Below are 27,869 nucleotides of genomic sequence, written 5' to 3'. Positions count from 1 at the left end.
GTGCTCCAGCCCTGTGATCATCTTCATGGCCCTCCTTGGGGCTTGTTCCAACAGGTCAGTGTCTTTCTTGATTTGGGGGCCCCAGAGCTGGATGCAGTGCTCCAGGTGGGGTCTCATGAGGGTAGAGTGGAGGGGGAGCATCACCTCCTTCAAACTGCTGGTCACGCTGCTTTTGATGCAGCCCAGGATGTGGTTGGCTTTCTGGTCTGACAGCACACATTGCCAGGTCAGGTTGAGCTTCCCACCCTCAAACGCCCCCAAATCCCCCAAGTCCTTCTCCCCAGGGCTGCTCTTGATCCTTTCTTCACTCAGTCTGTGTCCATATCACCGATGAAGATGTTCAGCAGTTCCAATTCCGATCACTGAAGAACACCACTGGTCTCCACTTGGACGCTGAGCAACAACACTTTGAGTCCAACCATCCAACCCACTCCTTATCCACCAAATGGTCCATCTGTCAAATCCACATCTCTGCAGATTAGAGGCAGGAATGTTGTGCGGGACAGTGTCAAATGCTTTGCACAAGTCCGGCTGGATGACATCAGTTGCGCTTCCCTCATCCACCACTGCTGTAATCCCTGTGTAGAAGGCCACCAAATTTGTCAGGCACGATTTGTCCTTAGTGAAGCCATGTTGGCTGTCACCGGTCACTTCTTTATTTTCCATGTGCTTTAGCATAGTTTCCAGGCAGATCTGCTCCATGATCTTGCCAGGTACCAAAGTGAGACTGTCTGGCCTGCAGTTCCCTGGGTCTTCCTTATTTCCCTTTTTAAAAATGGGGGATTTATGCTTTCTTTTTTCCATTCAGTGGGAACTTCACCAGATTGCCGCAACTTCTCAAATATGACAGATAGTGGCCTAGCCACTTCATCCACCAGTTCCCTCAAGAATGGGTCAGCCCTGGGTGAAAGGACAATACTGTGAGAATGTAGGGGTTATATGGACAGCTTTTCTTTCAGGGGCAGAGTTGGAATCGGGGTTTCTAACAGCTCTTCACAACCATCCAGAACAGCCAGGGCTTTCACTCAGATATCTGGGAGAAGACGAACCACCTCCTGCCTCAGCGGTGGTCCTGCCCGCCGGCCGCTGCCAGGCGCCCGGGGGACGCGGCGGGAGGGATGGAGGGAAAGAAGGAGAGAAGGAGGCGGGTGTTGGGGCGGGAGTGGGGAGCGGGCGCGGCGGCGGGTGAGCGCCTGGGGCCACGGGTGAGTGCCTCACCTGGCCACGGCAGTGGCCATGAGCGGCTCCCCGGGGCGCCGGAGGGCGAGAGCCGAGAGCCGCGCCAAGGTAGCGACCGGCGGGACTCGGCCCGGAGCCCCAGACGGGGATGTGCGGAGGGAGGCTTCGGGCTTTGCAGGCGCTGCTGGTGCCGTGTGCGCTGCAGAGAACAAGGAGCATCTGAAGCGCTCCTGATGGGGAGTTGCATACCAGTTGCGAGGGGCTTGGGTTATCGCAGGTTAGAGGATGGCGGTGAAATGTGTCACAGCGGTGGTTAAAGTTTAACCACTTTATGGCAAGCATAAAAAATGTTTATTGTAGGATATGTAAATATTACCATGTTTTCTGAAAAAGTGCTCTTCTGTAAGGTGCGTATAAGTAGTATTGTGAGTGAGAATATGTATTCTGTTTGTAAATTGGTGTCCTCAGAGCTCAGTGAAGTGCTGAAGGTACTGATAGCTTGGCTGCTCCGATCTGTTCCCTAGGACTAGGACAATGTATATAACTGGAGAACTTGAGAGTGCCTCTATCAGAGAGCAGACTATTAGGATGGGATTCACCTAATCTAGTTGATGTGTCAACAGTGATGATGACTGTAATAGATATCTAGGCTGTCTTTATTGTCAGAGGTATTCATAGGGCATGATTACTTTTTGTATGAATGCCAAAAATTGATTACAGGAATCACTTTCTAGAAATTACTTTGTGTAGAGACTCAAAATCAAGTCAGCTTACACCTAAGCAAACAGGATTTAATATGCAATTTAGAATTTTGGAATTGCAGTTCATCTTCAGAATCTGTTTTAGGCCCCTATGTGACTGTCTGGATTTCAACAATACTTATTTGCACATTACTTTATTTCCATTGCAAAAATTCACCTTTCATGGATCTTAAACAAGCATAGTGGCCTACTTTCTTTCATATTTAAAAATTCATTAGATATTCCAGTACAAATCTACTTGGTTTTGAACAGATATATTTCAAGTTAATTAACATTCAGCTTTCATGTCCTTTTCTTTCCTGTCAGATCCCTTTTAGAAGGACCTTCAGACATATTCTGCAATATAACAAAAAAGAGAAAATACAGATGCAGAAGTTGCTTTACAGTATTATATGGTTATTTATTTTAATTAGATATCTGCTTCATCTTCATTTTGAAGAGTATATTTATCCATTTTACATTAAAGTATCATTAATTACAGAAGTTTTGTTTCAGTGAATGCATTCTCTCATTTATGCTCTTGCAGGTTATTTTACAAACAGAATCTGAAATAAAGCAAGGGAGGTCACCTTCAAGGCTGACCAGAAGGATGCATAGGACAGAAGGATGCATAGGACAGGAATGGGCCAATAATGTGAACTTAGCTGCTCCTTTATTCTGCATGCAAGTATGTCACTTTAAATGGTAACTGACAATGCTTATATTTTACGTAATTATTAACATGGTTGTCAGTACCATTTATGATAGACATTTGCTGCTCAAGATAAACGTGTATTTTAGAAAATGGTATGTATATCTGTTCTCTTATATTGAGAAATATATACATCAGTCTTGGCTATCTAGAAGTTACCAGTTTGAAGGCTGATTAAATTCTTTCATAGAATTTTCCAAACCAGATATAATAAGAAATCATTTCAAGTTTTGATTCTCTCCTTTAACCTTATACCATCTTATTCTTTAAGGGAGTGAGTTCTGATCCAGAAGTTTAGAAAATATTGAGAGAACATGAAGAACTTATATCAAAGCTGAAAAAATATGAGCATCAGGTGACAGAAATTCTGTGTAACTTCAAAGTTTTAACAGCTGAGAGAGGCAAAATTGTCAATATTTATGAACAGGTAATTTTATTTATATTTGTATGATTAATTGAAATAACAAGGTGATGTGCAAGAAAAGAATTCTACTTTTGGTTTTGTATGAAAAAGGAAAAAATGCAAAGTACTTGTTTAAAAAATAGAAAAAGAAGTTATGGAAATTCTGTGATTTAAATCAATTTAATACAAGTTTGTAAGTGCTGTCCTGAGTTAAGAATGCTTTCCTGAATCAAAGAATATATGCACAAATAATTACTTCATCTTTGATATTACACAGTTTCTGGGATGCTCTGCATTACCAACCATAGACCACAGTAACATACTACATTATCTATTCCATGTTTCTGTTATGTTGCTGTTTTTAAGAACAGGCACAGAAGGAGATTTTCCAGCTCTGTCAGGAAGTTATAAAATGCTCCAGAACTCCTAAAAGCACTGCAGCAGCTCAAGCTATGTTAAGACGTGAGGAGATAGAAAGGGATATAGCACTGTCAGATTTCCGAAGGATGACTACAGAACGTGATAAGCCTCAGGGAGCAGTTACAGGTTTGATTCTGTCCCGTCCTGCCCCTCTTGCCCCCCTCCGTTACTTATACATGAAAACTACTTAGTAGTGTAATTAAAGTTGCTAAAGATTTCTATTGTGATCCTGAGCATTAATTGCTTTACAAGTCTGTGGTGAGTTGAAACTTGTTCCCTATGTGATTTGTTTTGTTACTGTTATTTGATATAGATTTCCCAAGAAACTGCATTTAATCAGAAGGCTCATTTGGAACAGAAAATTGAAGAGTTTGAAACTACTATCCATAATGTAAGGGAAAATAATTATTTATAGAATTGTAAATGTAATACAGGTGATGTTCATAGTTAATCCTGCAGGACCAACCTAATTATTTTCTATTGGAAAGCAGCAGGTTGAGAGCAGTGGGTGTTATTTACAAAGACTATTCCCCTCTACTCCACTCTGATGAGACCCCACGTGGAGTACTGTGTCCAGCTCTGAAGCTGGTTGAGAGAGTGGGGGTTGTTCAGCCTGGAGAAGAGAAGAATCCGGGGAAACTTTGTAGCACCTTCCAGTACCTAAACGTGGCGGACAAGAGATGGGGAGGGATTTTGTACTGGGGCATGTAGTGATAGGACAAGGGAGAATGACCTAAAACTGAAGGAGAGCAGGTTTAGATTAGATATTAGGAAGAAATTCTTGATTGTGAGGGTGGTGAGGCGCTGGAACAGTTGACCAGAGGACTCCCCATCCCTGGAAGTGCTCAAGACCAGATTGGATGGAACTCTGAGCAACCTGGTCTAGTGGAAGGTGTCCCTGCCCATGGCAGGGTAGTTGGAACTAGATGGTCTTTAAGGTCCATTCCATCCAAAACCATTTTGTGATTCTATGGTTTTAAGACTGTACCAAGGCTTTTGACACTGTTACCCACAATGTTCTTGTGTCCAGGTTAGGATGGGCTTGTTCCACCTGGAGTAGAAATGGCTTAAGAGAGACATAAGTCCTACCTGCCAGTACTCATCAAGAAGTCATAAACAGGCTTTCTACAGCAGTGCATGGTGGAAGGACGAGCAACAATGGATATTGGTTGAAATGAGAAAGGTTCAGGCTGAATACGTGGAAATACTTCTTTCTCATGAGAGCAGTTGAGCAATCCCCAGCCTTGAAGATTTTCAGGACTGGACTGGACAAAGCCCTGAGCAGCCTGGCCTCAGAGCTGGCCCTGCTTTGACCAGGAGTTTAGACTAGAGACCTAGAGACCATTTCAGTGTGAATCATCTTATGATTGTGTATTACAAAGACCTGTAATTGTCTGTTCTGGCAAGTACTATTTAATATGGTTTAAAACCAAATGTAATTGTACTGTGTGGGGAGGCCTATTTAATATAGTTTAAGTTACTTGTGTGTGCAATTGTTTGCTAACATATGGCACTAAAATAGAAAATGAAAGCATTACTAAAATTAATGTAAATCTTAAATTTATTTACGGTCTTTGTAGAACTTGTTTTTTAAATACATTAACATTGATTTCTGTATTGTATCTTTTTTCTAGATTTTTTGGTTATAAATTTTGGTTCATTTTCTTTTTTCCCCTCAGCCTTCTAAAATCCTACCAAGCTTATAAATATAATACCAAGGTTTATAATATTAAATTGAGTGCATCTGATATGAAGAATACACTGTAGGCTTAAATAGCTCTGAGTAGTAAATTAACTTTAATCACACGCCTACATATGTGTAGTGAATATTGGGAGCCCTGTTTTAGGTACATCTTCTTATTTCTTCAGTTCTTTTGGTACCCTTTGAGGGCCATACATCAACATTAAATTTATGGCACTAGTACTGAAAAAGTTATTGTGTACCAGATGCTTACTGACTTGCTCTTTAGAAATCTGACCTTTGTTTAAAGTAGCACAGAAATTAGTACTAAAAGAATCAGTAAATGAGGAGAGAGATGAGGTGAGGATATTTGTACTTTAAAAGAGCTGTTTCAAATAATTTAGAAAGGACAATCCTTTGAATGTTAAGTGTAAGCATGTTGATAAAAATATGCATCTTTCTTTAAACTGGAGATTTCAAACTAGCTTTGCTGGAGTTTGTGCAAGAAGTTTTGGACCTGTTCTTTGTTCTAGCTACAGACCTGAGGGCCTCATGGTGATAATTGGTTACGTAGTGCTTTATGCAAATGTTTTACAGTGATTTCTCTACCCAGTTACTGGCTAGGTATATAACTTCGTAGACGCCTAAAGCCATCACTGGTTGTGTTGTATCCCAAATTGGGATTTCTTCCTTCATACCCTCATAATAATGTTTTCTCTTACATTATTTTGCATTGAAAACTTTTAATATTGATCAATGACAAACATTTTTGCCCTTAGGCATAATTACCAACAGAAGATTACATGAATAAATGAAAATATTTCCAGAATCTGAAAGTCAGGAAATTGATTTACCTTCAAAAGACCTGAAAATCACATTTCAGCTCTTTGGCAACTATCTTCAGTAGATTTGTAGTCAGGCCTTGAGCAAATGAGATACTTGGACATTTCTTCTTCAGCAAAAGTTTTGTGCTAAAAACAGAGTAAAAATTAAAATAATGTAAATTAGATGTATAAACCAGATCTTTTTTTCAGCTTTTAATGGTTGATTATATTTACAGTTAAATAGTGAAGAGTTAGAACAGATGTCCAAAGTGGCACTAATGAAAGATACCATTGATTCTCTGGAAACTGCGATGAAAAGATTGACAAGAAAAGTACTGGACTCTGAAACTGAGCTGAGTTGACAGGAAGGTAATAGCTTTCTCTTAGGTAAGTAAAGGTATAAAATTGCATTAATTTGACTAGTAACATCAGGCTATGTTCATTGGTTTTCATAACTGTTACATAGCTCAAAGGGAAAGGAATTTACAATAGCTGCTTATGAGCCATCTTTCTTTTCAGAATGAAATTGTTTTCCTCATTGCTTATTTATATGCAAATGGTTTTTTCTTGTTGATATGATGATATGCTGGAAACCATCTTCAGTGAAAAACTAAAATTCACCTTGACTTAGAGCTAGGAGCTTTTTATTAGAAACTGCAGGGATTGATTTTTTTTGGTAAATTGTATATTAATAATTTTGCTTTCTTGTTTTTAATATTTGTTTTCATAAAAGCAGGCAAACATGCATAAAATAATGAGTGTCAGGTGTCATTAGTCCAGGTATCATTATCCACATCTTAGTCTTGGAGCCTTTTCATGAGAGGAACTGGAACACTAGCTTTGCATAGAGTTTATGGCCTGCTGCTCAACTGGATCTCCTAACCATGTTCAGAAGCATGTAGTAGGACTAGACTCAATCGAAGCCTTTAGAGAATAAAGCATAGGTCAATGAGTGCAAGATAAAAAACAATAATTTACTGACAGGAAGAAAAGATCAATCAAATGTGGAGTTTGTGCAGAGAGATATGAAGGACCAGATCACAGACTGAACTGGGCTACTGAGTGAACAGACTGCCAGAGAAGATACTGCAACTTTTCCCTCTTTTATTTCCTTAAATATAATTCAGTTAGAGAAACACTGTTCTAAATCTGTGTCCTTACAAGTGACTGGTGTAGCTTACACATGGGTGTTGTAGTTTTTTTGTTGGATTTTGAGTAGTGGGAATGCTGGGTGCTAGCACGCAATACTGTGCTGGCCCACAATACTTCTCTAACGATACTGTGATTTCTAAAATAGCATGAACACATTTGTAAACCCAGTCCTGAGTTACTACTCCTTTATAACACACTATCAGATTTATGAATACTGTAAAAATTGAGTTGTTGAAAATTAGTTGCTGCTACTGAAATATCTTTTTTCTCTCCACCTCCAAACCAGGCTGATAATTCTCTCCAGTTTCTCGAACAGTGTGAGAATCATTAATACTACTACATTATTTGGACAAATAACTTGGGTCAGAGATTCCAATGTATGTCCCAAGGGATGATTTCTATTTTAATTATTTTTGTGGAATTTTTACAACCACCTGCTTTAAAGAATTGTTCTTACTTTTCTGTGATCCTTTAGAGGAGTATTCAGACTTTAAAATATAGACATTACGGTTCACAATAATAAAATACCCCAAATAGCCTAAAATAGATAGAAGAATCTCACTTTTTCATATCTTTTGCAATTTTAGTGACATTTCGAAAAGGAAAAAAAAATATCAGTGTCTGAATTCTCCTGTTTAATTCTTCTGCTTTTCCAGTTTATTGAATGAAAAGACAGAACAGAGTCTTTCAGAGACTCATCAAAGCCTCATTAAGAAAAACCATGAAATGAAACTTAGCCAAGAGAAAATGATGCTTTTGGATGAAAAAATTGTTGAGTGACAGATACAATTTTTATAATACAATTCAATAGGCTAATTGTTACATTCTGAATTTTTATTCTTCCTTTTTCTCCCTTATGGATTGAAAGAAAAGGTGTTGAATGCAAATAAGTATACTTTTGACAGTTTTAACATTCTGAGTGCAAAAATTCTGTTTTCTTTCATTATTGGAGGGGTTTTGCCTTTTAAATTATACAATAGAGCTCTTGCAAGTAAGTTTCAGTGACAATACATACTGACAGCTGAGCAATGTGTGTTGGTACCAATGCACAGGGTCTGAGGGTATCAGTTGTACTTATGATCGTCTAAGGCAGTGGCAGCACCTCTCAGCACCATAAGATGATGATGGTGATGAAAGTTAGGAAAACATCCTTTATAGTATATTATAGTATATATCCTGTATTGTATGTTGCACCTTGTTTATATTATGGGAGTAAAGGAGATAGATGCAGGAACTCCTGTAGTGCCAAGGAGTATCGTCTTCCAAAACTACAACTGTAAAATTCTGATAACACACCCTTATTTAAAATCATGGAGTGGCTGAGGTTCAATCTTCCTTCTCAAGCAGGGCTACCTAGAGCCAGTTGCCCAGCACCATGACTAGATGGATTTTGAATATTTCCAAAGAAGGATACTCTGTGACTTCTCTGGGCAACCCGTTCTACTGCTGAGTCACCCCCACAATAAAAAACTGTGTTTCCTGATTTTCAGAGGGAACCTCCCGTGTTTCAGTTTGTGCCCATTGCCTCTTTATCCTGTCACTGGGCACCACTGAAAACAGCCTGTCTTTGTCCTTTTTGCACCCACTCTTCAGATACGTTCATAAGATCCCCTCCTGAGCCTTCTCTTCTCCAAGTCAAACAATCCCAGCTTTTCCTCATAGGAGAGATGCTCCAGTCTTTCAGTCATCTTAATGGTCTTTCACTGGACTCTCTCCAATCTGTCCATGTCTCTCTTATACTGGGAAGACCAGAACTGGACCCAGCACTCCAGATGTGTCTCATCAGAGATGAGTAGAGAGGAAGAATCGCCTCCCTCTACCAGCTGCTGATACTTTCCATAATGAAGAGCAAGATACCATTTGCCTTCTTTACAACAAGGGCACATTGATGGCTCATGCTCAACATGGTGCTCACCAGGACTCCCCGCTTCCCTACCAAGCTGCTTTCCAGCCAGTGTGTACTGTTGCCTAGGGTTGTTCCTCTTCAGGTTCAGGAATTCCCTTTGTTGAACTTGATGAGGTTCCTGTCAACCCATTTCTCCACCTGGTGCAGATCCCATTGAATTGCAGCATGACCCTCTGAAGTATCAGCCTGCATGTTTTTTATAGGATGTAAGGCTTGCTAAAAGAGGAGTTTCTGTGATTCTTCTCTGCAAATGCAATGTATGTAGATCAAATAAAGATTGATTCTCTGACCATTTAAAGGTAAATGTAGTGTGTAACACAGTATCAGCTGAATGAAGGTATTGAGAGACATATTACAGAATTTGATTTTGTAGTGAATAGATTTCTTTTTTCATTCTTATATTTTCATTTTTAAGCTGCGTTGAATTTTATAATTGCATTACCCTTTCTCACTTTTACATAAAGGTCATTTAAATAAAACAAATTATTTCAGGAGAAAACTGGGTAATATCAGGATAGCAGCCTCTTACTTCATCAGACATTACATGCTGTAATCTATGTATTGCTCCTGTCAGTAGTAATTCTGTGTAAGCCTATATCATTATAATACCCAAGAAAGTTATTTTAAATGATCGAAATATTTACCCTTTAGAATAGATTTGTTTTGAGCCAAGTAATTTAAGGCCTTGATCTAAAGAGGAATGCATTTCTATAATTTATTTATATATTTTGAAAAGGTGCATGCTTCACTGTTTTCTTGAAGGGAAGCTTTTGCCTTGTTCTTTTATGCTCTAGAAGTGTATCAAAAGAATTTTTATTTCAAATGGGATTAAATAATAAAAATGAGACCTTTCTGATTGAGTTCAGGTAACTTTTCAAGACAAAGTCATGTACAAGAAGAAGAGGTCTGTGCTTTGAAAGAAACAATTGCACAACTCGATAAGGAGAAGGCATCTTTGCAACACCGTGTGGAAGAAGGAAGAGAGAAGATTGCTACTTTTGAGGAAAGCCTGGCAATTAAAGTATGTTCTAATACGTAAATGGGACCCCTGGTGGCCTAGTGGTTAGGATGCAGCACTCTCACCGCTGCGACCCAGGTTCGATTCCAGGTCCCCCGGGCAGATGGAGCTCGTTAGCCCTGTGAGGCCATTCATCTATGAGAAGGTCACTCTAAACAAACCTACGTCCTGAGGACCTCACTGCCATTGTCCAAGCTTGCTTGGCCCCGGCAGATGAACCTTAGGATTAAAGGGTGGGCTCAGTTCAGCACAGGCTGTGTCTCACCTAAAAAATCCATTGCGCAGGCTGGAAAGGTAAAAGACCTTTCCCCAAATCTTCGTTCACGAAGACTGGCCATTATTATTATTTATTATAATACGTAAATAGTCAAAAAAAGGTAAACGGAAAGGATCTGTTGGGTCATCACACCTATCTTATATTGGTATTTACAACAGTGCTCAGTGCTGATCTAGTTCTGCTCCTTCAGGATAACAATAAAACTCGTGTTGACTTCAACAGCAGTAGATGTGAGCAGTGTTGATCACTTCATTTTAGGTATTTTGTATGGCTTATACTTATCGAGAGAGGAGACTTTAAGTACTGTCCTGAGGTGGGGAAAATTAGCCAATAAAATACTTCATTGGTCATAAAAGTTAACCTAAATTCTTCCTTGGGGTCCAGTGACATTAAAGATGCAGGGTGCTAAATAATAGTCCCTTTGTTGTCATTGAAGAAACATCTGAATTATATTCTTTTCACCTTAAGTTTATTGCATAGTGTGATTGCAATCTATATAATGAAGCTGCTCAGTTATTAGTTCTGAAACATTATTTTTCACTTCAGCTTAAGTGACTGGGATATTGATTTAGGATAAACTAAATAATGTATTTTTTAACTGTTGTCATTTAACTCAAGAATTTGCATTGATTTTTAACAAAATCTTGAGGAAAAGATATTGCAGGACAGGCTAATATCATCTTGCCATAGGCACTGATTTTGTATTTTTACAACTGTAAATTGTAAAATGGTGTCTATTTTAGAAAAGAGATGGCTCTCTCTCACCTCACTTATTTCTCCAGTAGAAGACGTTTTCTAAGCCTATCTCTGCTTCTTTTAGTATCTCCATCCAAAGTCAAGGGAGTAAAGTAATATACTTTTTGTTTTATCAATTACAAACTACCAGACTAGTAGTTTATTCATTGTAGAAAAGCTATGTTAACTTACCTAATAGGCAGCCGACATCATTTAATTCTGGGACTGTGAGCAAAATGCTACATTTAGAAACACAAAGGATAAAAAAAATTAATTAAAATTATGATATTCTGCAGATGATAACAACATTTGTTCTTTATTTCCCAAATAAAAAAAAAAGAAAAGAATTTTCAAATCTAAATAGTACATGGTGAAGCTTGGAAAATCACAATCCATTTTGCATTAAATAGTTAAAATAATCAGCTAGTTGAATAAAAAGAGATATAAACAATATTGCTCATTTTTTTTCTTCCATTTATACTGAGGAGTGGTGAGAGGTTTATTTTAATTCTGTATTTCTTTTCCAGAAGAAAATAATTTCAGATTTCAAGATTCTGATTTCTGAGTTGGAGCATTCCACAAAGTAAGAAATGTCAACATTATTATCAAATTGTGATTAATTTATAGCATTAAACAAAAAAATAGGATGTACTAATGTAGAAATTTTTTTTTACTCAAATTAATATCAAAATGTTACAGCTTTCTTTCCTGACTTGAAAACTTAACCACTGGAAAAGCTGTCATTTGTATTCGATTGGGCAGTAGTGTCATACCTGAAGAATTTTTTATTTGCTGCATAGGTCATCTGCTGAAGCACTCTCCATCTGTGAGAAGGATATCACCAGTTTGCATCAACAGCTATAAGAAACTAACAAAGAACTCACATAGACCAACAAGAACACAGTATCATTAGCTCAGGAGAATGACAGGTTATAGGAGCATCTTTCTAATATTAAGCAAGAAATTCAAGTATGTTTATACCAAGAACCCTTGACTAAAAAGAAAAAATGGTGCCTTTTTCAAGTAGCACAGGGAATTGGTGGGTCCTCATTTGAAGTAAATCTGCAACCTAGCTTTAGGTTGGTGTTTCAAACTCTGATTTTTCCTTTATTGCTCAGCTCACTTGTATGAAGAGAACCAGCTATTCTTATGTAGTGGTTTAGATATTTATCTTGAGGAACTGCTAATTAATGTTTTTTTCCTGATCCTAAAGTAAAAACAATGTGCCAGCTGTAACTAACATTTGTATGGAAAAGTATTAAAAAGGAAGCAGGGAGTGTTCCTTATACTGTGCTGTGACTGGTCTAGAGTACTTTAAAGCTTATTACTTTCACCTGCTAATAATGTAACACATTACACATTTTAACAAGGTTCTAAATTGTTATTAATAGCATTTTATTGATGTATATTTCCTTAAAAGTGGCTTTTGGATAAAAGATAATGGAAATAGTTGGTTATAATATAACCTTACATTGTCTACTGTGTTAATTATCTCTGTGCAGTTCCTAGTGAAAGTAATTAAAATATTTAAAGTGCCACCTCATGCACACGTAATAAGCCTGCACCAGCATTTTCCAAGCAGCTAGAAATTAAGCTTAATACCTGTAGTAGTTCATCCCCATGTAATGTTCTTGTTTTCTTCTTTTTCTTCAGCTTCTTGCCTTCATTTAGGTTTTCTGATACTTGATCTTTCTTCTCTGCACTTAGTCTACTACTCACCTGGTTTTCTCTTCCTCTAGAAGTGCTATTTAGTTTGAAAGGAGCAAATTAACTGCACCTGATCCTAAGTATATAAAAGCTTTAAGTCATTAAGGCTCCCTTTTAAGTGAAGAAAATTCCTCCAGGAGATTCATCCCATTCCAGTTTTTAAAGTAATTAATATTACCTGCCTCTCTCCCTTCACCAAAGAGGCAGTGTAGCTAATGACTTTACATTGGTGCCTAATTCTTTGCTGCAAAAATTAGGTGAGACAACTTGCCTTCTAAATAACTTCTCTCAAACATCCTAACTGTTTCACTTTGGTGCCCTCCCTGAGTATCCAAGAAAAGGCAAGGTTTAAAGTAGCTTTAACCACCAAAGATTCTCCAGGCAATCACTATGCTTCACCTTCTCTCAGAAGCACAGTTGATACTGATGATGCCTCCTGTTGCTCCTAGCTGCTTTTGAAAACATCATGGTTTTCGTTGCAATGCCTGGATGCTTGTAGAAGCAGTTAGAAACAAAAATCTCAGTCTTACACGATCAAGTGCTCTTAAAAGGCTTGCCTCTATAATGTGTATTGGATCCTCTAGGTTATTCCATTAATTGAGGTGTAACTCCATGTATTTAAAGTAGCATTCTTGTTTCTACATTTGGGCTTACTGGAAAAGTTGACAGATTTTCAGAGCAACTCACAGCCCTTCTGCAACAGGAACAGGAGTTTCTTCATACCCTTCTACACACCACATCACCCCCACGCACACACCTGCCCCCAGTTCTTGCAGATGAATGTTTTCCTAGTAATTTTATATGAAAGAAAAAGTTTCTGAACAGTGCAGTTCAAGACAGCCTTTCTGCATTTTTTTCCTCATTCTGTTCTGTTTCTCAAGCAATAGTTGCCAGAAATTCTCTGTGTGTCCTTCTAATACTTCTGGCTTTATTTTTCCTGATTAGGAGATAAGCACTTAATTAATTAAGATATAAGCAATTAATTAATAGTTAGACCACTTAATTAAAATTTTTATCTGTCTTCTTTTTAAAATGTGGGCTTTTAAAAGACTAGAATGTTTAAAAAAAGGGAGCTAACTGAGCTTTGCTTCTTAAATTGTTTTATGACAATTTGGCTGTAAAATAAACCATCTGTATTTTTCTTCTTAAATGCTTCATTTCTTTACAGACATTTTTCTTCTTAGGAAGATTTAGCATTATTTATAAGTCAAAGAAACAAATTTTTTTTGCCAAGTGAAAAATTTGGTGTATAGAAGTACAAATAATTTAGATTTTATGTAGCCTTTAAAAAACCAGTTAATAAAGCCATAGACCTTAGGTACACACTATTTTCCTGTGTTTTTTTGTAAAGGTACACGCAGTATGCTCTAACCTCATAGAAAAAAACTTTCTTAATAGGTACTACATAATAAACTAGCAAAGTACCAAAACAAGCTTCATTATATGAAGGCCCAGGATTCAAACACAGATATTGTCAGGCTGAAGAATGTACTGAAGTCTAAAGTGAGTGTACAAATTAAAACTGTTAGTAAAAGCTGTTGTTTTTTAACTAAAAATAAAATTTTAACGATATCTCCACGGAAAAATTTGCTTCCTAGCCAAAACTTATTTGCATTCTATTAATTTGGTTTTATTAGCTTGGACACATTTTCATGGCTATTTTTGCAGTACACAATTAATGCAGTATATTTCATTGTGCTTCTATGTATATACACTCATACATCTGTGTGTTTATTAAACTTATACATTTAGACAGTGAGTAATACAGAGGCTTTGAACTCTGGGATTAAAGTAAAAAAAATATTATTGTGCTACATTGCTATACCTTGTATTTCTAACATTAACCTAGACATTTTTAACAGATGTCTTTTGTTCATAAAAATGTAGTCATCTTGAACAAAACTCTGGTTCTTGAGAAGTATCTCAATGTTTTGGCCAAGAGGCAAAATTTTCAGTGGAAATAGAATATCCAATACCATACCCGTAGATCTATAGCTATCCCTACTTTGTGGAGCTTACTGTAAATTATTAAATAAACAAGCTTTATGTGTTAGGAGAGAGAGAACTGTGAGCTCTTGGAGAATTACCACCAAGCCTGTGAACAAAGAGAAAGTTGGGAAGCAAAATGCCGTCAAGCAGAAGCAGTCTTTCCCTCTGTTAGACTGGCACTGATCAGTGCAGAGTCTGAGAACCACAGGTTGAAAGAGAAAATAGAGTCCCTTGGAACACAGATGGAGCAAGCAAGTTGAAACCTTTCTTTCCATAGTTCAGCCTTGAAATGGTCTGGTAGTATTTTTAAGTTATGTTTAATGCAAATTCTTATGTTTTAGAGAGATTTGCTGCCATGAACTGTATGGATTTTAATTTTATATAATAATATGATTAGATCTTCACTAGTCACACTTGGGAAAAGAGATCTTGGAAAATAATAGCAAATTTCAAGGAAAACAAAAAGTAAAATGCTCTTATATTTGGAATCACTGAAGGCATAAAGTCACACACAATTCCACAGCATACCTGAAATGTATCTAGTGCTTTGTCACCTATTATGTTCCTGTCCCTGCTCTTCTTGCTTCCAGCTTTTCAACCTTCTTTTAGGTGTCCCAAAGATCCTCTTCCCACTTGAAAAGAAGAACTGAAGAACTTACATGGAAATTCACAGCATGGCTTTGGAAATATGCTGCAAACATACACATGGTTTGGGGTTTTTCCAGTTTTAGTTGCAGATCACCTGTCCTTCATGAATATCATATAAGCTACCAAGAGCTACTTAAGCACATTAGATACTCAAGAGAACCAAACTGTTGCTGTCAGAAAGTGGATGAAAACGTAACAATAACAAAACAGCAACACCACAGGAAGATTGTGTGGCAGATTTTGACTTTTCTTTTAAAAAATAATAAAAATGGCACATGGTCCTAGTTTGTCCAGAAAGCCTCAAACCAGAAGATATTTCATTCTTCTAATTCCACCCCATACACCTGCTATTAAGTACAGGAGTAAACAGGTCTCTTCATGAAAACTGTGTCAATATATTGGGTCAGAATTCCAAATGTCATAATTCAGTTTCATAGCAGTTACTTGCAAGGCACACATACAAAGCACAGAGGTTTTTGTTCAAAAATCTTAATGTGTTCAGCAGTTCTCTGTGTTCCTTGTGCTTTTCTTAGGTAAGACAGAGCTAGAGTTAAATGTGATATGTTCCCCATACAATCATCTCTTGGGATGTAATTTTTAATAAGTCTTCAAGAAAATCACAGTGCTTTACCTTTCACTTTGCTCTACTAATCCCCCAGATGCATTCTGCCACCCACTGAAAATTAAGAAGTTAAAAGTGACTGACCAGGAATACAAGTATCACTGGGCAAAGTACAGGCATTTTTCAAAGAGGAAAATCCTAGGTTGAGTTAATTTTAAGTTCATGAAATTCTTAATGCTTTTAGTCAGAACTGCTGCTGCTGACTTGTGGACTCCTCTTTAATGTGACTTTGTCATCTCATAATCATGCCTCAGTTTACAGGTGACAGCAGTATAAATACGACTGACAGAATCTCAGCATTCACAGATCATCTACATTCAAAACCACATTTTATTGCTAAAATAAGAGGATCTCATTTGAAAATGAAATGCGACCCATGTCAGAATTTTCAACCTTATTAGCTCTGCAGAAGGAGTAGAATTCTAGGAGTAGAGTTTAAAATGTCAGTAGCTAATTTTGCTGTCAGAAGCAAGAACTCTTCTAGTTTTTACATACAGGAGTTATTTAAAGAAATAACTTTATGGCTTATTCTAGAATAAATTATTGCTGCCTCTTGAAATTCACACAGAGATATTTTGTAGGATTTTTGTAAATTTTTTTGCAGTAGCATTTTGATTATCTGATATTGCTTTACTGTAGCATTTGCCAACAGAAGCAGCATACAAGTCCCATATTTCTGTGTTAAGCAAGTCTCTTCTGAAAATGGATAGAGAGCTTCAAAATATACATTGGGAGAGTCCCTATACTTGCAAATCTCACATCTATACAAAACCTTTGCATTAAACTAGATGCAGTCAACAATTAAATTAGCATTTAACTTCCACAGCAGAAAAAGTAGAAAGGGTATGTGAAATATACTGGAAAAACAAGTTTATATTAACTTATGTTATACTTAAGGGAACTACATATACTTTGGGATCATGGATGATCAATTTTTCAATTTTTAAATGTTTAATTTGGCATTTCTCAGGGGCTTAGTCCTCAAAGTTTATGTGCTGTATACTCTTTGAAAAGGACACTGCTTTGCAAGGCTTGACTATGAATACACAAAAGTCAGGGCTTAAAATTACTCGTTGTTTTCATGACAGATACCTTGCATTTTACATCTAGTCAATAAGTAAGCAGAATAGCTGGAATTGTTTATTAGCAATGAAACTTGACATGGACTTTAAAATGATGGAGTGTTTTATGATATATTAATACCTTTAATATTTTCTTAATTTCCCTTGAAATTTTTGTTGACCTTGATTTTTACAAAAACTAGAAAATTATTATTTGATAGATAAATTTTTTAAAACTCAGCTTGGATAAACTTTGAAAAATTCTTCATACATAGCTAGATTATTTAGATATTTTCAGTATGATTCTGTCACTGACCTGTCCATCCTCTGCGCCAGCTGAGATAATTTCTGGTTCTTTACAGGCTTCCAACATTCTCTTTAAACCTTTATGCCTTTTGCATACATCACAGGTAAAGCTGCTGTTAGACAGTTGGTTATGTGTTCTAGCCACATGTGTGTGATGTCTTTTGTATGCTTGTGGAATCGTCTGTGATTGTTTTGATAGGGAAGAGTTCCAGCATATGACATTTATCTGAAACTTTTATGAGATCTAATATGATTAAGCCTCCCTGGATCCTTTTGTGAGATTGTCTGTGGAGGGGATTGCTGGGACTGTGGAGAACAGCAAAGTTTTGAGAAAGAAAAATGCAGAAATGCAGTTGGAGAGTTGGAGAAAAGTCTGAAGTTGGGGAATTTTCATTAATTTTTACATATCTTTCAACCAGTAATCTTTCATCAGCCATGTATAACCTTTAGATAGGGCTCTTATTTTACATAGTATTCCAGTGCAGAATCTGCATTACTAGATTGCAGCATATGTATATTCAGAAGTGGAAACTAAACCTGAAGTTTTCAGTGTTCTTTTGTTCTGAAATACAAATGCAGAATATCAAAACTGTTTCTCTGCAAAGGAACTAGATTTTTGAGTGACAGATCACAGAAAATGGGATCTTTCAGAATGAAGAAACCTTTCAGTTTAGTTTGGTAAGGGAAAAAAATTGAGCTTTGCTTTGGTAAGTGGCCCTCCCTGTTGGCCTATGATCTGAGTTCGCCCAGTATCTTCCTTCTTTGAACACAAAAATTATTATCCTCTGAAAATTCTGAGGAATGTGCTAGAAAGGTGGGTGTTTGTTAAGATGTCGCAGTTCACAGATTTCCCATGACCTTTGGCTGAGCATTATTGTCTGTAATGTAAACTAGGCTTGCGTAAAATACAGATAAAAGTGTTTGCAGCACCCCAAATGGACTCAGACAGACTAAAATGCATACATGCAAAGAAAAAGGGAAAATACCAACTAGCTTACTTATGCTATTTTTTTGTATGTAACTATGTCTGAGATATGTCCATCTTTCCCTTGGCAATGGAATATACTAGATTTTATGGGTATTCTTCTTTTATAGATTTCCCCAAGATATGTAGATACTTAATATCTTGGTTTGTATTTTATTCATTTTCCTTCCCCCTTCTGTTTACTCTTGATGCTCCTTTAAGCAAATTAAGTGCCTTCTCACTCTGCTGATGATGCTGATACTGGTTTGTTTTATCAGGTGTTATTTCCTGCATGCAAATAGTTAATCAATAGTTTCTTGCCTCAACAAAATGTGAAACTTGCTTCCTGTTCTTTAATGATTCTGTCTACAGAATCCATTGATACATATATTTCATAGCATTTTGTCATTTGTATCAAGTACACTTATATTCAGATATATACATTGAATGAATTTATAAATCTGACAGGATTTTAACTACGAAAATATAGCACTAATCATCCATCTGGGAGTGAAAGCAAATTTTGTCATTGACCCCAGACTTCTGTTTTTATATTTATCTTTTTTTTTTGTAAAGGTTACCCTGATAAAATGCCATTAAGCTTAATAGACACACATCTGAAACTTAAAATCTTTGTTTAGCTGCAGAGCAAGTGTGAGTCATCCCATTCTGAAACAGAGCTGCTGAGAAAACAAGTGGGAAATGAAAAAGCATCTATGAAAAACCTGGAATCTTTGCTTGTGTCCAATTGTGAGAAAGAATTTCAGTCACAGATAGCAAAGCAAGAGAAAGACTCTGAAATTCAGTTTCTCAAGAAACAGCTTGCTTTAGAGAAAAATCATCCATGAGTAAATGACCAGGAGAGTATTGCAGTTGTTCTCATTCTTTACAAGGGTATATAAATAGAGATGGTTTTATATCTACCTGCATTTTCAAATGGCCAATGTACCTGGCTACCTTAATAGCAGAAGATACGAAAAACCTGCTTTTGATTCCTCAGCTATAATCTAATAGACTTTCCTGCATAGTGTTATATTTTGCTCAAAAAAATGTTCTTAATCTGAATTGGATGATATAGCTGCCCTTTTAATTTTGGATAATTGTATTTGGCTTGGAGGATTATAGTTTCTATCTAATTAAAGTGTACAGACTTCATAGTGCTGTGCAGAGTCAAGATTTTACTCACCTCAGAAATAGAGCAGCTGAGCTTGAGGCAGAACTGGATATCACCAAAAGACAGCTGGAGAGTGAATGCTTTGAAAGGCAAGTATATGTTTTTGTATTGTGATTCCTGTAGCTAATTGGGGTGAAATGCAATATAGTACTAAGACTTAGACTAATTAGTCAGATAAATGGCAAAGTTTGTGTTTACTTTGCTGTATGTCTCTTTTGTGCTTGGAGACTATTCATGTCACTAAATTTAGTCTGTTTAGCTGTTATACATGCTGTCTAAATTAGTTGTATAGGTTCCCTCTATAGCCAACAGAATGAGACAGTGAGATCAACTACCCTCTGGAATAGCCTGCATTAGGATGGGATGGGTGATTTTCTTGAAGATGCTTGTCTGTCTTCACTCATACTGATGCCTGTCTAGATCTATAGTGAAAGTTAAGGTGACTAGTTGTTTATACAAGAGCTTTATAGACTACTAGTTCTCCATACCCTCTGGAATGATTTTAGCCTGTACCAACCCCCATTCTCCCAGATACTCCTTGAGGTGCTAGGGGTGGTTCCCAAATGGCAATATGGCCAAATATTTTATATTAAATTTTTTAAGAAGATAGTCTAACAACATGTAGAAACTGTTTCATATGATTTGGTCACAGCACCAGAGAATGGTCCCTGTCCTGCTTCAGGACTTAGTTTATCTACATAGTCTTTGTGTCTTAAATAGGTTTCTTATCTGTTAAACGCAGAACTTCTCTATTTCATGGATGTATTGAGGATAAAATATTACAATGTTGGGTTTTATTTTGGGGTATGTAAAAGAGAGGGCTAAAAGAAGCAGAGTGATGTGATTATAGCACGGGTTTGAGAATCAGGTGTCTCATTTAACTGTAGTAAATTACTTTGTTGATATTCTGTTCACTCACAAGTAAGGACAAGGGTTTCAGAGGGGGCATCTCTATACCTGAAGTCAGGTCTTTTAAAGATGAATTTCTTAAACTTCTCAGTTTCAGTTTCAAATTGGATTCTCATTTACCCTGAATCAAGGGCAAAAACTACAGAATTTTTGTGTTAGATGTGGAAGTCCATTTAAAAGCTGGCATAATTTGTGCTTCCCCAGCTGCATAGAATAAGCCAGACTGTATGCTAATAGAGGAGAACCTTTGTTTTAAAAGAACCTTCCTACTTCCCCTGTGTGAATGCATCCATCTCATGGTGTATGGGTATTCCCTGATAGGGATTGCAAGTATTTCTTCTTGAAGTGTTCACTTGGCAGAAAGTTGCAACAGCCTCCAGACTAAATCTCTTCTCCTAGTCAAGGATAATTCATTACTCACATGGTTGCTCACAGTTGCAATATAATCACTTAGTTTACAATTAGTTAGAAAAACAAATATTAGACTGAGCCTATGCTGAAACAAAGATCACCGTTTTTCATTCTTGAAGAGAATTTATCTTCTACTTCTGGAGAACTACAAACATAATTACCTGATTTGCCTTGGAAAAAACAAATCTACGTTCCATTAAGCTGTCTGTAAGTCAGTTGCAAAAGCAGTATGCAGAAATCTTACACAGCGAAGACTGAAATGTTCTCATATAAAAATCTGGGGCTGACATTAGATTTAGCCCTCTTTAAAAGACCAGAGCTTTTTTCTTCTTTGGCCTTTTAAAAAAATCGTAACAGTGGACCTTCAATGCCCTTGCAAAGATTACAAGAATTCTATTTCTTTTCTGTTTTCTCTCAGAAGGTCATGCAATAGAAGGTATCTCTGTCTCTTGCTTACAGGGAAGGGAATTAAAAATCCAAGCTGGCTTCTACTTTTCTGATACTGGCAAATGAAAACCAGAAAATTGGCCATATAGGAAAAATATTATTAAAGTCGGTATCACGATAGTATATAATGGAAGCAACAGAGGTGAGTACTGACTGGGGTTTTGTTGTTAGTTTAAAGAAGTGAGTATATGACATCCTTATTATAACATTGACTTAGCTAGTCACAGAATCACAGACTATGCCGAGTTGGAAGGGATTTGCAAGGATCATCGACTTCAACCCTTAGTCCTGCACAGGACCATCCCGAAGAGTCACACCATGTGCCCAAGCATATCATCCAAACACTTGAACTCTGTCAGGCTTGGTGCTGTGACCACTTCCCTGGGGAGCCTGTTCCAGTGCCTAACCCCCCTCTGAGTGAAGAACCTTTTCCTAATATCCAACCTAAACCTCCTCTGCCACGGCTTCAGGCCATTCCCTCGGGTCCTGTCACTGTTCACCACAGAGAAGGGATTGGTGTCTGCCTCTCTTCTTCCCCTCAGAGAAAGTTGTAGAACTGCAATGAGGTCTCCCCTCAGTCAGTTTCCTCTTCTCCAGGCTGAACAGACCAAGTCACCTCAGCTGCTGCTCATACGGCTTCCCCTTGTATTGATTTACTGCCTTGGTGCAGAATGAAATAATGCCTGAAGTTAGGAGGTGGAAGTGTCAACACTGTCAGCAACCAATGAGCACCAACACAGTGATACCAGGAGGCTTAATCCATCTCCCTAGCTTTTTCTTCACCAGTCAGGAAAAGCACCTTCTCATCCCTCCCATCTTACTGACTGCAGAAGCAGTTTGGACTCCTGTGGAAACAACAGGTTTGATTTATTGTCTTGTCCTGGCTGTGGTGACCAAGCACAGAGACTGACTGTCAGGTCAGATACCCCTGGACAGCCTCAAGTGCATGTAACCTGTGTAACTTTTTATCCCTTTCTGTTTCTTGACCATCATTTTTGCTGCCTTTGTACCTCCCTTTCCTTTCCCCATTGGTCAGTTTGGCTGCTACATTCATACCCAGTGTTACCTGGGAGAAGTGCAAGCAGCTGTACTCTGACTTCCTACAGTTTTCAGCACCTTCTTTACCATTACAGATAGTGCAACATGAGCACAGTAAAGTCCTTAAAAGCAACAATGCTAGTAAGGCTCACAGTCAATGCAGATAAATCTGGTTCCATAGACTTTACAGTGTATGTGATACCTCACTGGGTTGTGGGATGGTGGTAGCTGGCTGGAAGATTCCTAATGGCTCACTGGGCTCCTCTTGCTAGAGCAAGCCCTTTTATTGCCTGCAGATTCAGCTCCATGAGCTGGTGCTGGATCTGATCATTCCCTTGCAGGTTTTGGTGACCTGCTTCAGTGGTCCACTCCATGGGTAGCTGTGTGGAAATGGCTAAGCCACACTAGAACTCAGGGGTTGTTGTAGCCACCCTACCTAGTAGTTTCCCAATCCAACACAGACTAGATTCTCCTTATGTAAACAACTGACAGCCTGAAATGAGGATCTCACATGAGCATGTACCTCCAAAACTTTCCAGTGCATTATCCAATCCCACATACTTCCTTCTCATACACCCAGATACAGGAGTTATGGATTGATCCACTATCCAGGCCCCATGCCTAGCAGTCAAAATGACTAGACTACCATTTTGCAACTTTCCTACTAGGGAGTCCAGCATCTCTTAAATATCCATCTGTTTCAGGCACTTCAGACTCTGATCCACTGGCCTTGCCAACTCAAATAGCACAAGAATACTGCAAACAGCACTGTTCTTACTTTTGAATAACCTTAAATCTAGTCTCTTCATCCCTGGAAATTTTTGCAGATTTTAGAGTTTAACCTGCAGCAACCATGGCTAACTTCTGTCTTTGAAAGAAAATTAAGACAATGGATATGTAGAATTAAGTCTGAGTAAGAGAGTAATAGAGTCACTAATCTGTCTTTCAGAGAAGTATATGATGAAAACCACATTTCCTTTTAATATAAAATAAAATTTAAAAGCTGACAATCTTAAATAGAAAAAAAAAGTTTATAGTGACATTTTAATGTTTTTTGAAAAGTGCTTTGTCATAGTAAAATACTGTGTTGTTAGGGAACTTCAGAAGCTTCAATGCCAGAATCATACAAATTTGTATCAGTTAAGCTCTACATTAAGAACATCATCACCTGAACATTCCCATCCTCGATCTCCTCATTGGTCTCTGGACTGGCCCCTGGAAGGGTAGGTGGTTCCAGAATATTTAAGTTCCAAACACTGGGGAGGGAAATAAAAATAAAAGCATGAACTCTGATATTTCTTATTGAAATATTGACTGAATTCCATGGAATTACATTTATGCTAGAAAAGTCACAAGAAGATTCAGGACCATAATCTTTTGATATACTCCTTTTATTTTGTTTTATTGAATTGTATCAAAAGTATATAGTAAACAGCAATTACTTGCACCAGGATGCTATAGTCAAAAATTCTTAAAACAGTAATAGAAATAATGCTACAGAAAATCTTGACAGGCCACTGTTTTACGCAAGGTTTATATGTAAATATTTTCATCTTTCCTACATAAAAGCTCTTAACTATCCAGTCTTTCTTCTTCTAGTTTTCAGAATAGTTTTTACTCTATATATGTGAACGTTTTTACAAGAAACATAAATGCATTCTGTAAGTCTTCAAGTACTTGTAATCCTGAGGAGGAGCAAGCCCAGCTTTCTTTTTAACAATTAGTGGAATGGAGCCTCTACACTATGGAGCTACTCCCCTGACACTTTCAGTCTCAGTTTAGTTTTATATTTGGTAGCTGCATGCTTGTTGCATCACGCTTTTTTGGTAGATTTATGGCAGCATGCATTAAAAAAATATTGCCAGTTTGTCCTGGTTAGAACGGCTGGGACCAATTCATCCCTGGATGGGTGTAACCCAAAACTGTGTATTCTATAGCCTCCATGCCATTTCCCAAAAACTGCTGTCAGTAGAGGCCTGCAAGGTGGGAAGATGTTCCTGTACCCTTTTATGGAATTCCCCGCTCTGATATCCTTATATGGAATTCCCCGCTCTGATAAGAGGGACTGAGCATCCACATGCCCTTTTATGGAATTCCCTACTCTGAGGGAGGGACTGAGCACTCCCGCCTGAACTGGAGAGTATATAACTGGGAGTTTCAGAGCCTTGGGGCTCTCTCTCGTGGGACCCAGAGGAAGACAGCAGACCACCGCTGCTCCCAACCAGGCTGAGACCACCACCCTCGACTGGACTGCAATCACCACTTCTGACCAGACTGCAGCAGCTCTCCCACCAGCAGGTTTATTCCCTCTCCCTTTGCTTTGGACTCGGGGGGTGGGCCAAGGTACACCACTTTTGTTCATACCCCAGGGTCCTGGGTTTGTACATTTGGGTTTTGTGGATTAAAACCAATTGTCTGTCTGTATAATTGTACTTATTGCATTATTTTAATAAATTGTTATTCTGACTTATAAATCTCTCTTTTGAATTGAGTTCATTTTGCCTTGCTGGTTAACTTTTAAACCACCACACAGTTGAAGAGGAAAAAAGGTCTCAATTCATGACTTGCAGGAAATAATTTCTGCTTTTGAGATGATAATGTACTTCCAAGTCTAATTTGTTAACTGAGATTATTACCTTTAGCATTTGATTGCTATCAAAGGCTCCGCTAATTACTAATAATAGGTCCTAACAATATGAGACAAGTTTCCTTTGGGTCAGTGAGCTGGTTCTGGTGCCCTTAGTAAAAAAACACAGCTGAGCAAGACAGTGATTTTGTAGCTATTGCCAGACTTTGATAGCAAGTACAGGGAGTCTTCGTTCCTCTGATAGAACTGTGTCTACTCCTCCTTAGTCTGAGTACAGTGTAGCTCTTAAACTTTTGAAAGAGGCATTATTTGGAACAGTTGCATTTTCTTTTAATTACCATAATACTTCCTACTTGTGATACTTATAAAGAAAAGAGGGTGCAGTCCATGTAGTCACCACACCAATACTAACAATTAAGGTGCTTTTTCTATTTGCATCACTCCCTTTTCAGGGTGATAGAATTCCATTCTAATTAGTAAACTTCTGGCTAAATACTAAATGAAGACTAATCTTCTGCAAAACAGATTAGGAATTCAACTCACATCTTGTTTGGTTTTGTTTGTTTTTGGGTTTTTGTTTTGTTTTGCAGGGGATTTTTGCTTGGTGTTTTCTTGTTTTGTTTTGATTTGTTATTTTTGTCCTGGCTGGCCTTACATGGCATGATCTGCTTTTTCACATTCCTAGGATACGATAAGTTTAAGTAAGGACTAAAAATTAAATAAGTGAGCTAGGTATAAATTCTTCATTTGCTTAAAATCTTAGATGGTTTAAGCTAATTCTTTCTCAATTAAATCCTTGGAAATAAACTCAATTTTTCTTCTGCTTGATTGTTTTGAGAGCTCAAGCTATATAACTAATGCTACTCGTAACTTTTTTCCTCATCCAGCTCTTTGTTATACTTTTTTTTGTCTAAGTGGGAAGGCCTAGGGTTGTTTCAGACTTGGAGAATCCTTGAATCACAAAATGGTTTTGGTTGGAAGGGACTTTAAAGACTACCTAGCTCCAACACACCTTCCATGGGCAGGGGCACCTTCCACTCAACAGGTTGCTCGATGCCCCATGCACCCTGGTCTTGAACACTACTTAGTTACTTGTTTATGCTAAATGGTTTGAGATTGTTTTCATTTAAAAAAAGTGCAATAAAAACTGAAATACTGGCAGTCAGTGTTATATTTCAAAAGTTTAAGTGGAAAGAATTTATTAGGTTTGTGTAGTGTAGTGGTACATAATGGCCAGTCTTCGCGAACGAAGATTTGGGGAAAGGTCTTTTACCTTTCCAGCCTGCGCAATGGATTTTTTAGGTGAGACACAGCCTGCGCTGAACTGAGCCCACCCTTTAATCCTAAGGTTCATCTGCCGGGGCCAAGCAAGCTTGGACAATGGCAGTGAGGTCCTCAGGACGTAGGTTTGTTTAGAGTGACCTTCTCATAGATGGATGGCCTCACAGGGCTAGCGGGCTCCATCTGCCCGGGGGGACTGGGATTCGAACCTGGGTCGCAGCGGTGAGAGTCCCGCATGCTAACCACTAGGCCACCAGGGGTTCCCCAGTGTAGTGGTACAGTGATGAATAAAATAGCCTGTTTCATAAGGCTCTCCTGAAATAGAGCAGAGCTCTGAATCTGTAACTGTCTGCTTTGTATAAGTGATTTACATTTGATTTGCCTATGTCTGGCTGAGTCCTCTAACGTCCACAGTACTAAAGTTCTGATAAATCTTATGTCTAGAACTTAGAGTCTGTATCAAGAAAAATATGGAATAGTATAAATGCCTGAAATATTTATGAATGATGAAATAATTTTCCTCCCAGTTAATCTTTCTCTAGAAAGATTTGGAAAATTCATTGAGATGAAATAAAAATCAATTTAAGATATTTCCTGAAAGTAAAAGCAAGAATGTTAGTGCAGATATTTGGGTATAATCATCAGCAGAATTACAGAATTAAGCTTTTAAAATAGATATATGGGGAATTGATGAAACATAATCTAGGTGTAAGTTCCTATTGTATTTAAAGCAGAACACTACTAGAAATAGTCTTCCAGGAGGGGAAATTTCATTTTTCAATTGCTTGAAGACAAGTTACCAGGGAAAAGATACTGTAGAAACAAGTACTACAAACTGGAGAGGCTTCTTCCACAGCTAATGTGTAACTCTGCAGTACATGAAGTATAATGAGATAGCAGTTCTGGAATCACCACTAATGCACTTCCTCATCTCCAGGGTTTTCGTGCTATTGCAGCAGACAGAGTGTGATGGGAGATGAAGCAGACAGTCACCTTTTTATTCTTTCATTGAGAATATGATATCAGAAGTAAATTGGACAGTAACTTTTTTATTCTTCTATCTTTCTCTCTGTTGTGTGAGACTCCTTGTTCCAGTAAAGTGAAAAGGATGTGCCTTGCAGTTAGTCTTGCAAACCTGGTGGGAAAGACATTTTCTGTCTGATTTTCTTAAGTGACAGGAGTCCAAAGCTTGTCTTTCACATCAAAGAGCACTATAGCACTTTTGTACAATAAAATCTAATCCGTCAAATGATCTGGACTGACTGTTATGGGAAACCTGCTCAAAGTGCTTCCAGAATCCAAACCTTAAAATTTTGCACACGGAAACATCAGAATGTATTTCTGTATTCACTGAACATGAAACAAATTAAATTTCTTTTTCTTTCTAGGGATTCTAGTTTCAAGGACTTAGACTGTTATATTCATAATGGCTTGTGAAGGTTCTGCACAACATCTGGAGAGTTAAAGTTTAATGCTGATTTAATTACAATTTTTCCCTCTTGAATGCTAAATTTCATCAAATCTATTTCACAAATGCTTGCACAGTTTTTTTAACACTCAACATTGTTCTGTGGGAAGAAATCAGTCTAGACAACTCCTTCTCCCACCCCTCTCTCAGCTCTTCTGTTATTGTGTGAGGTGCCCCATCTCAGTAAACGGAAATAAGCAAGTTCCATTG

The 27,869-nt window shown here is 37.7% G+C and overlaps 1 protein-coding gene across 1 annotated transcript; it reads left to right on the top strand.

Annotated features, from left to right (window-relative positions):
• The first annotated feature begins 1,118 nt into the window (after positions 1-1,118).
• TSGA10 (testis specific 10) lies at positions 1,119-27,628 on the top strand. The gene is given in 19 exon segments (XM_027675189.1): positions 1,119-1,456; positions 2,941-3,058; positions 3,406-3,558; positions 3,560-3,580; positions 3,768-3,845; positions 6,196-6,356; positions 7,768-7,887; positions 9,879-10,038; positions 11,575-11,630; positions 11,848-12,016; positions 14,153-14,257; positions 14,809-14,994; positions 16,653-16,741; positions 16,743-16,801; positions 16,804-16,856; positions 18,986-19,216; positions 19,513-19,623; positions 23,428-23,546; positions 27,580-27,628. Coding segments are annotated over 19 exon segments (2,376 nt in total).
• Positions 27,629-27,869: the final 241 nt, after the last annotated feature.

This window comes from Neopelma chrysocephalum, unplaced genomic scaffold, assembly GCF_003984885.1.
Source record: "Neopelma chrysocephalum unplaced genomic scaffold, ASM398488v2 Primary Assembly neopelma1_25, whole genome shotgun sequence".
NCBI lineage: Eukaryota > Metazoa > Chordata > Aves > Passeriformes > Pipridae > Neopelma > Neopelma chrysocephalum.
The sequence above is the reverse complement of the archived record's forward strand: the minus strand, read 5'-3'. Positions and strand labels throughout refer to the sequence as shown.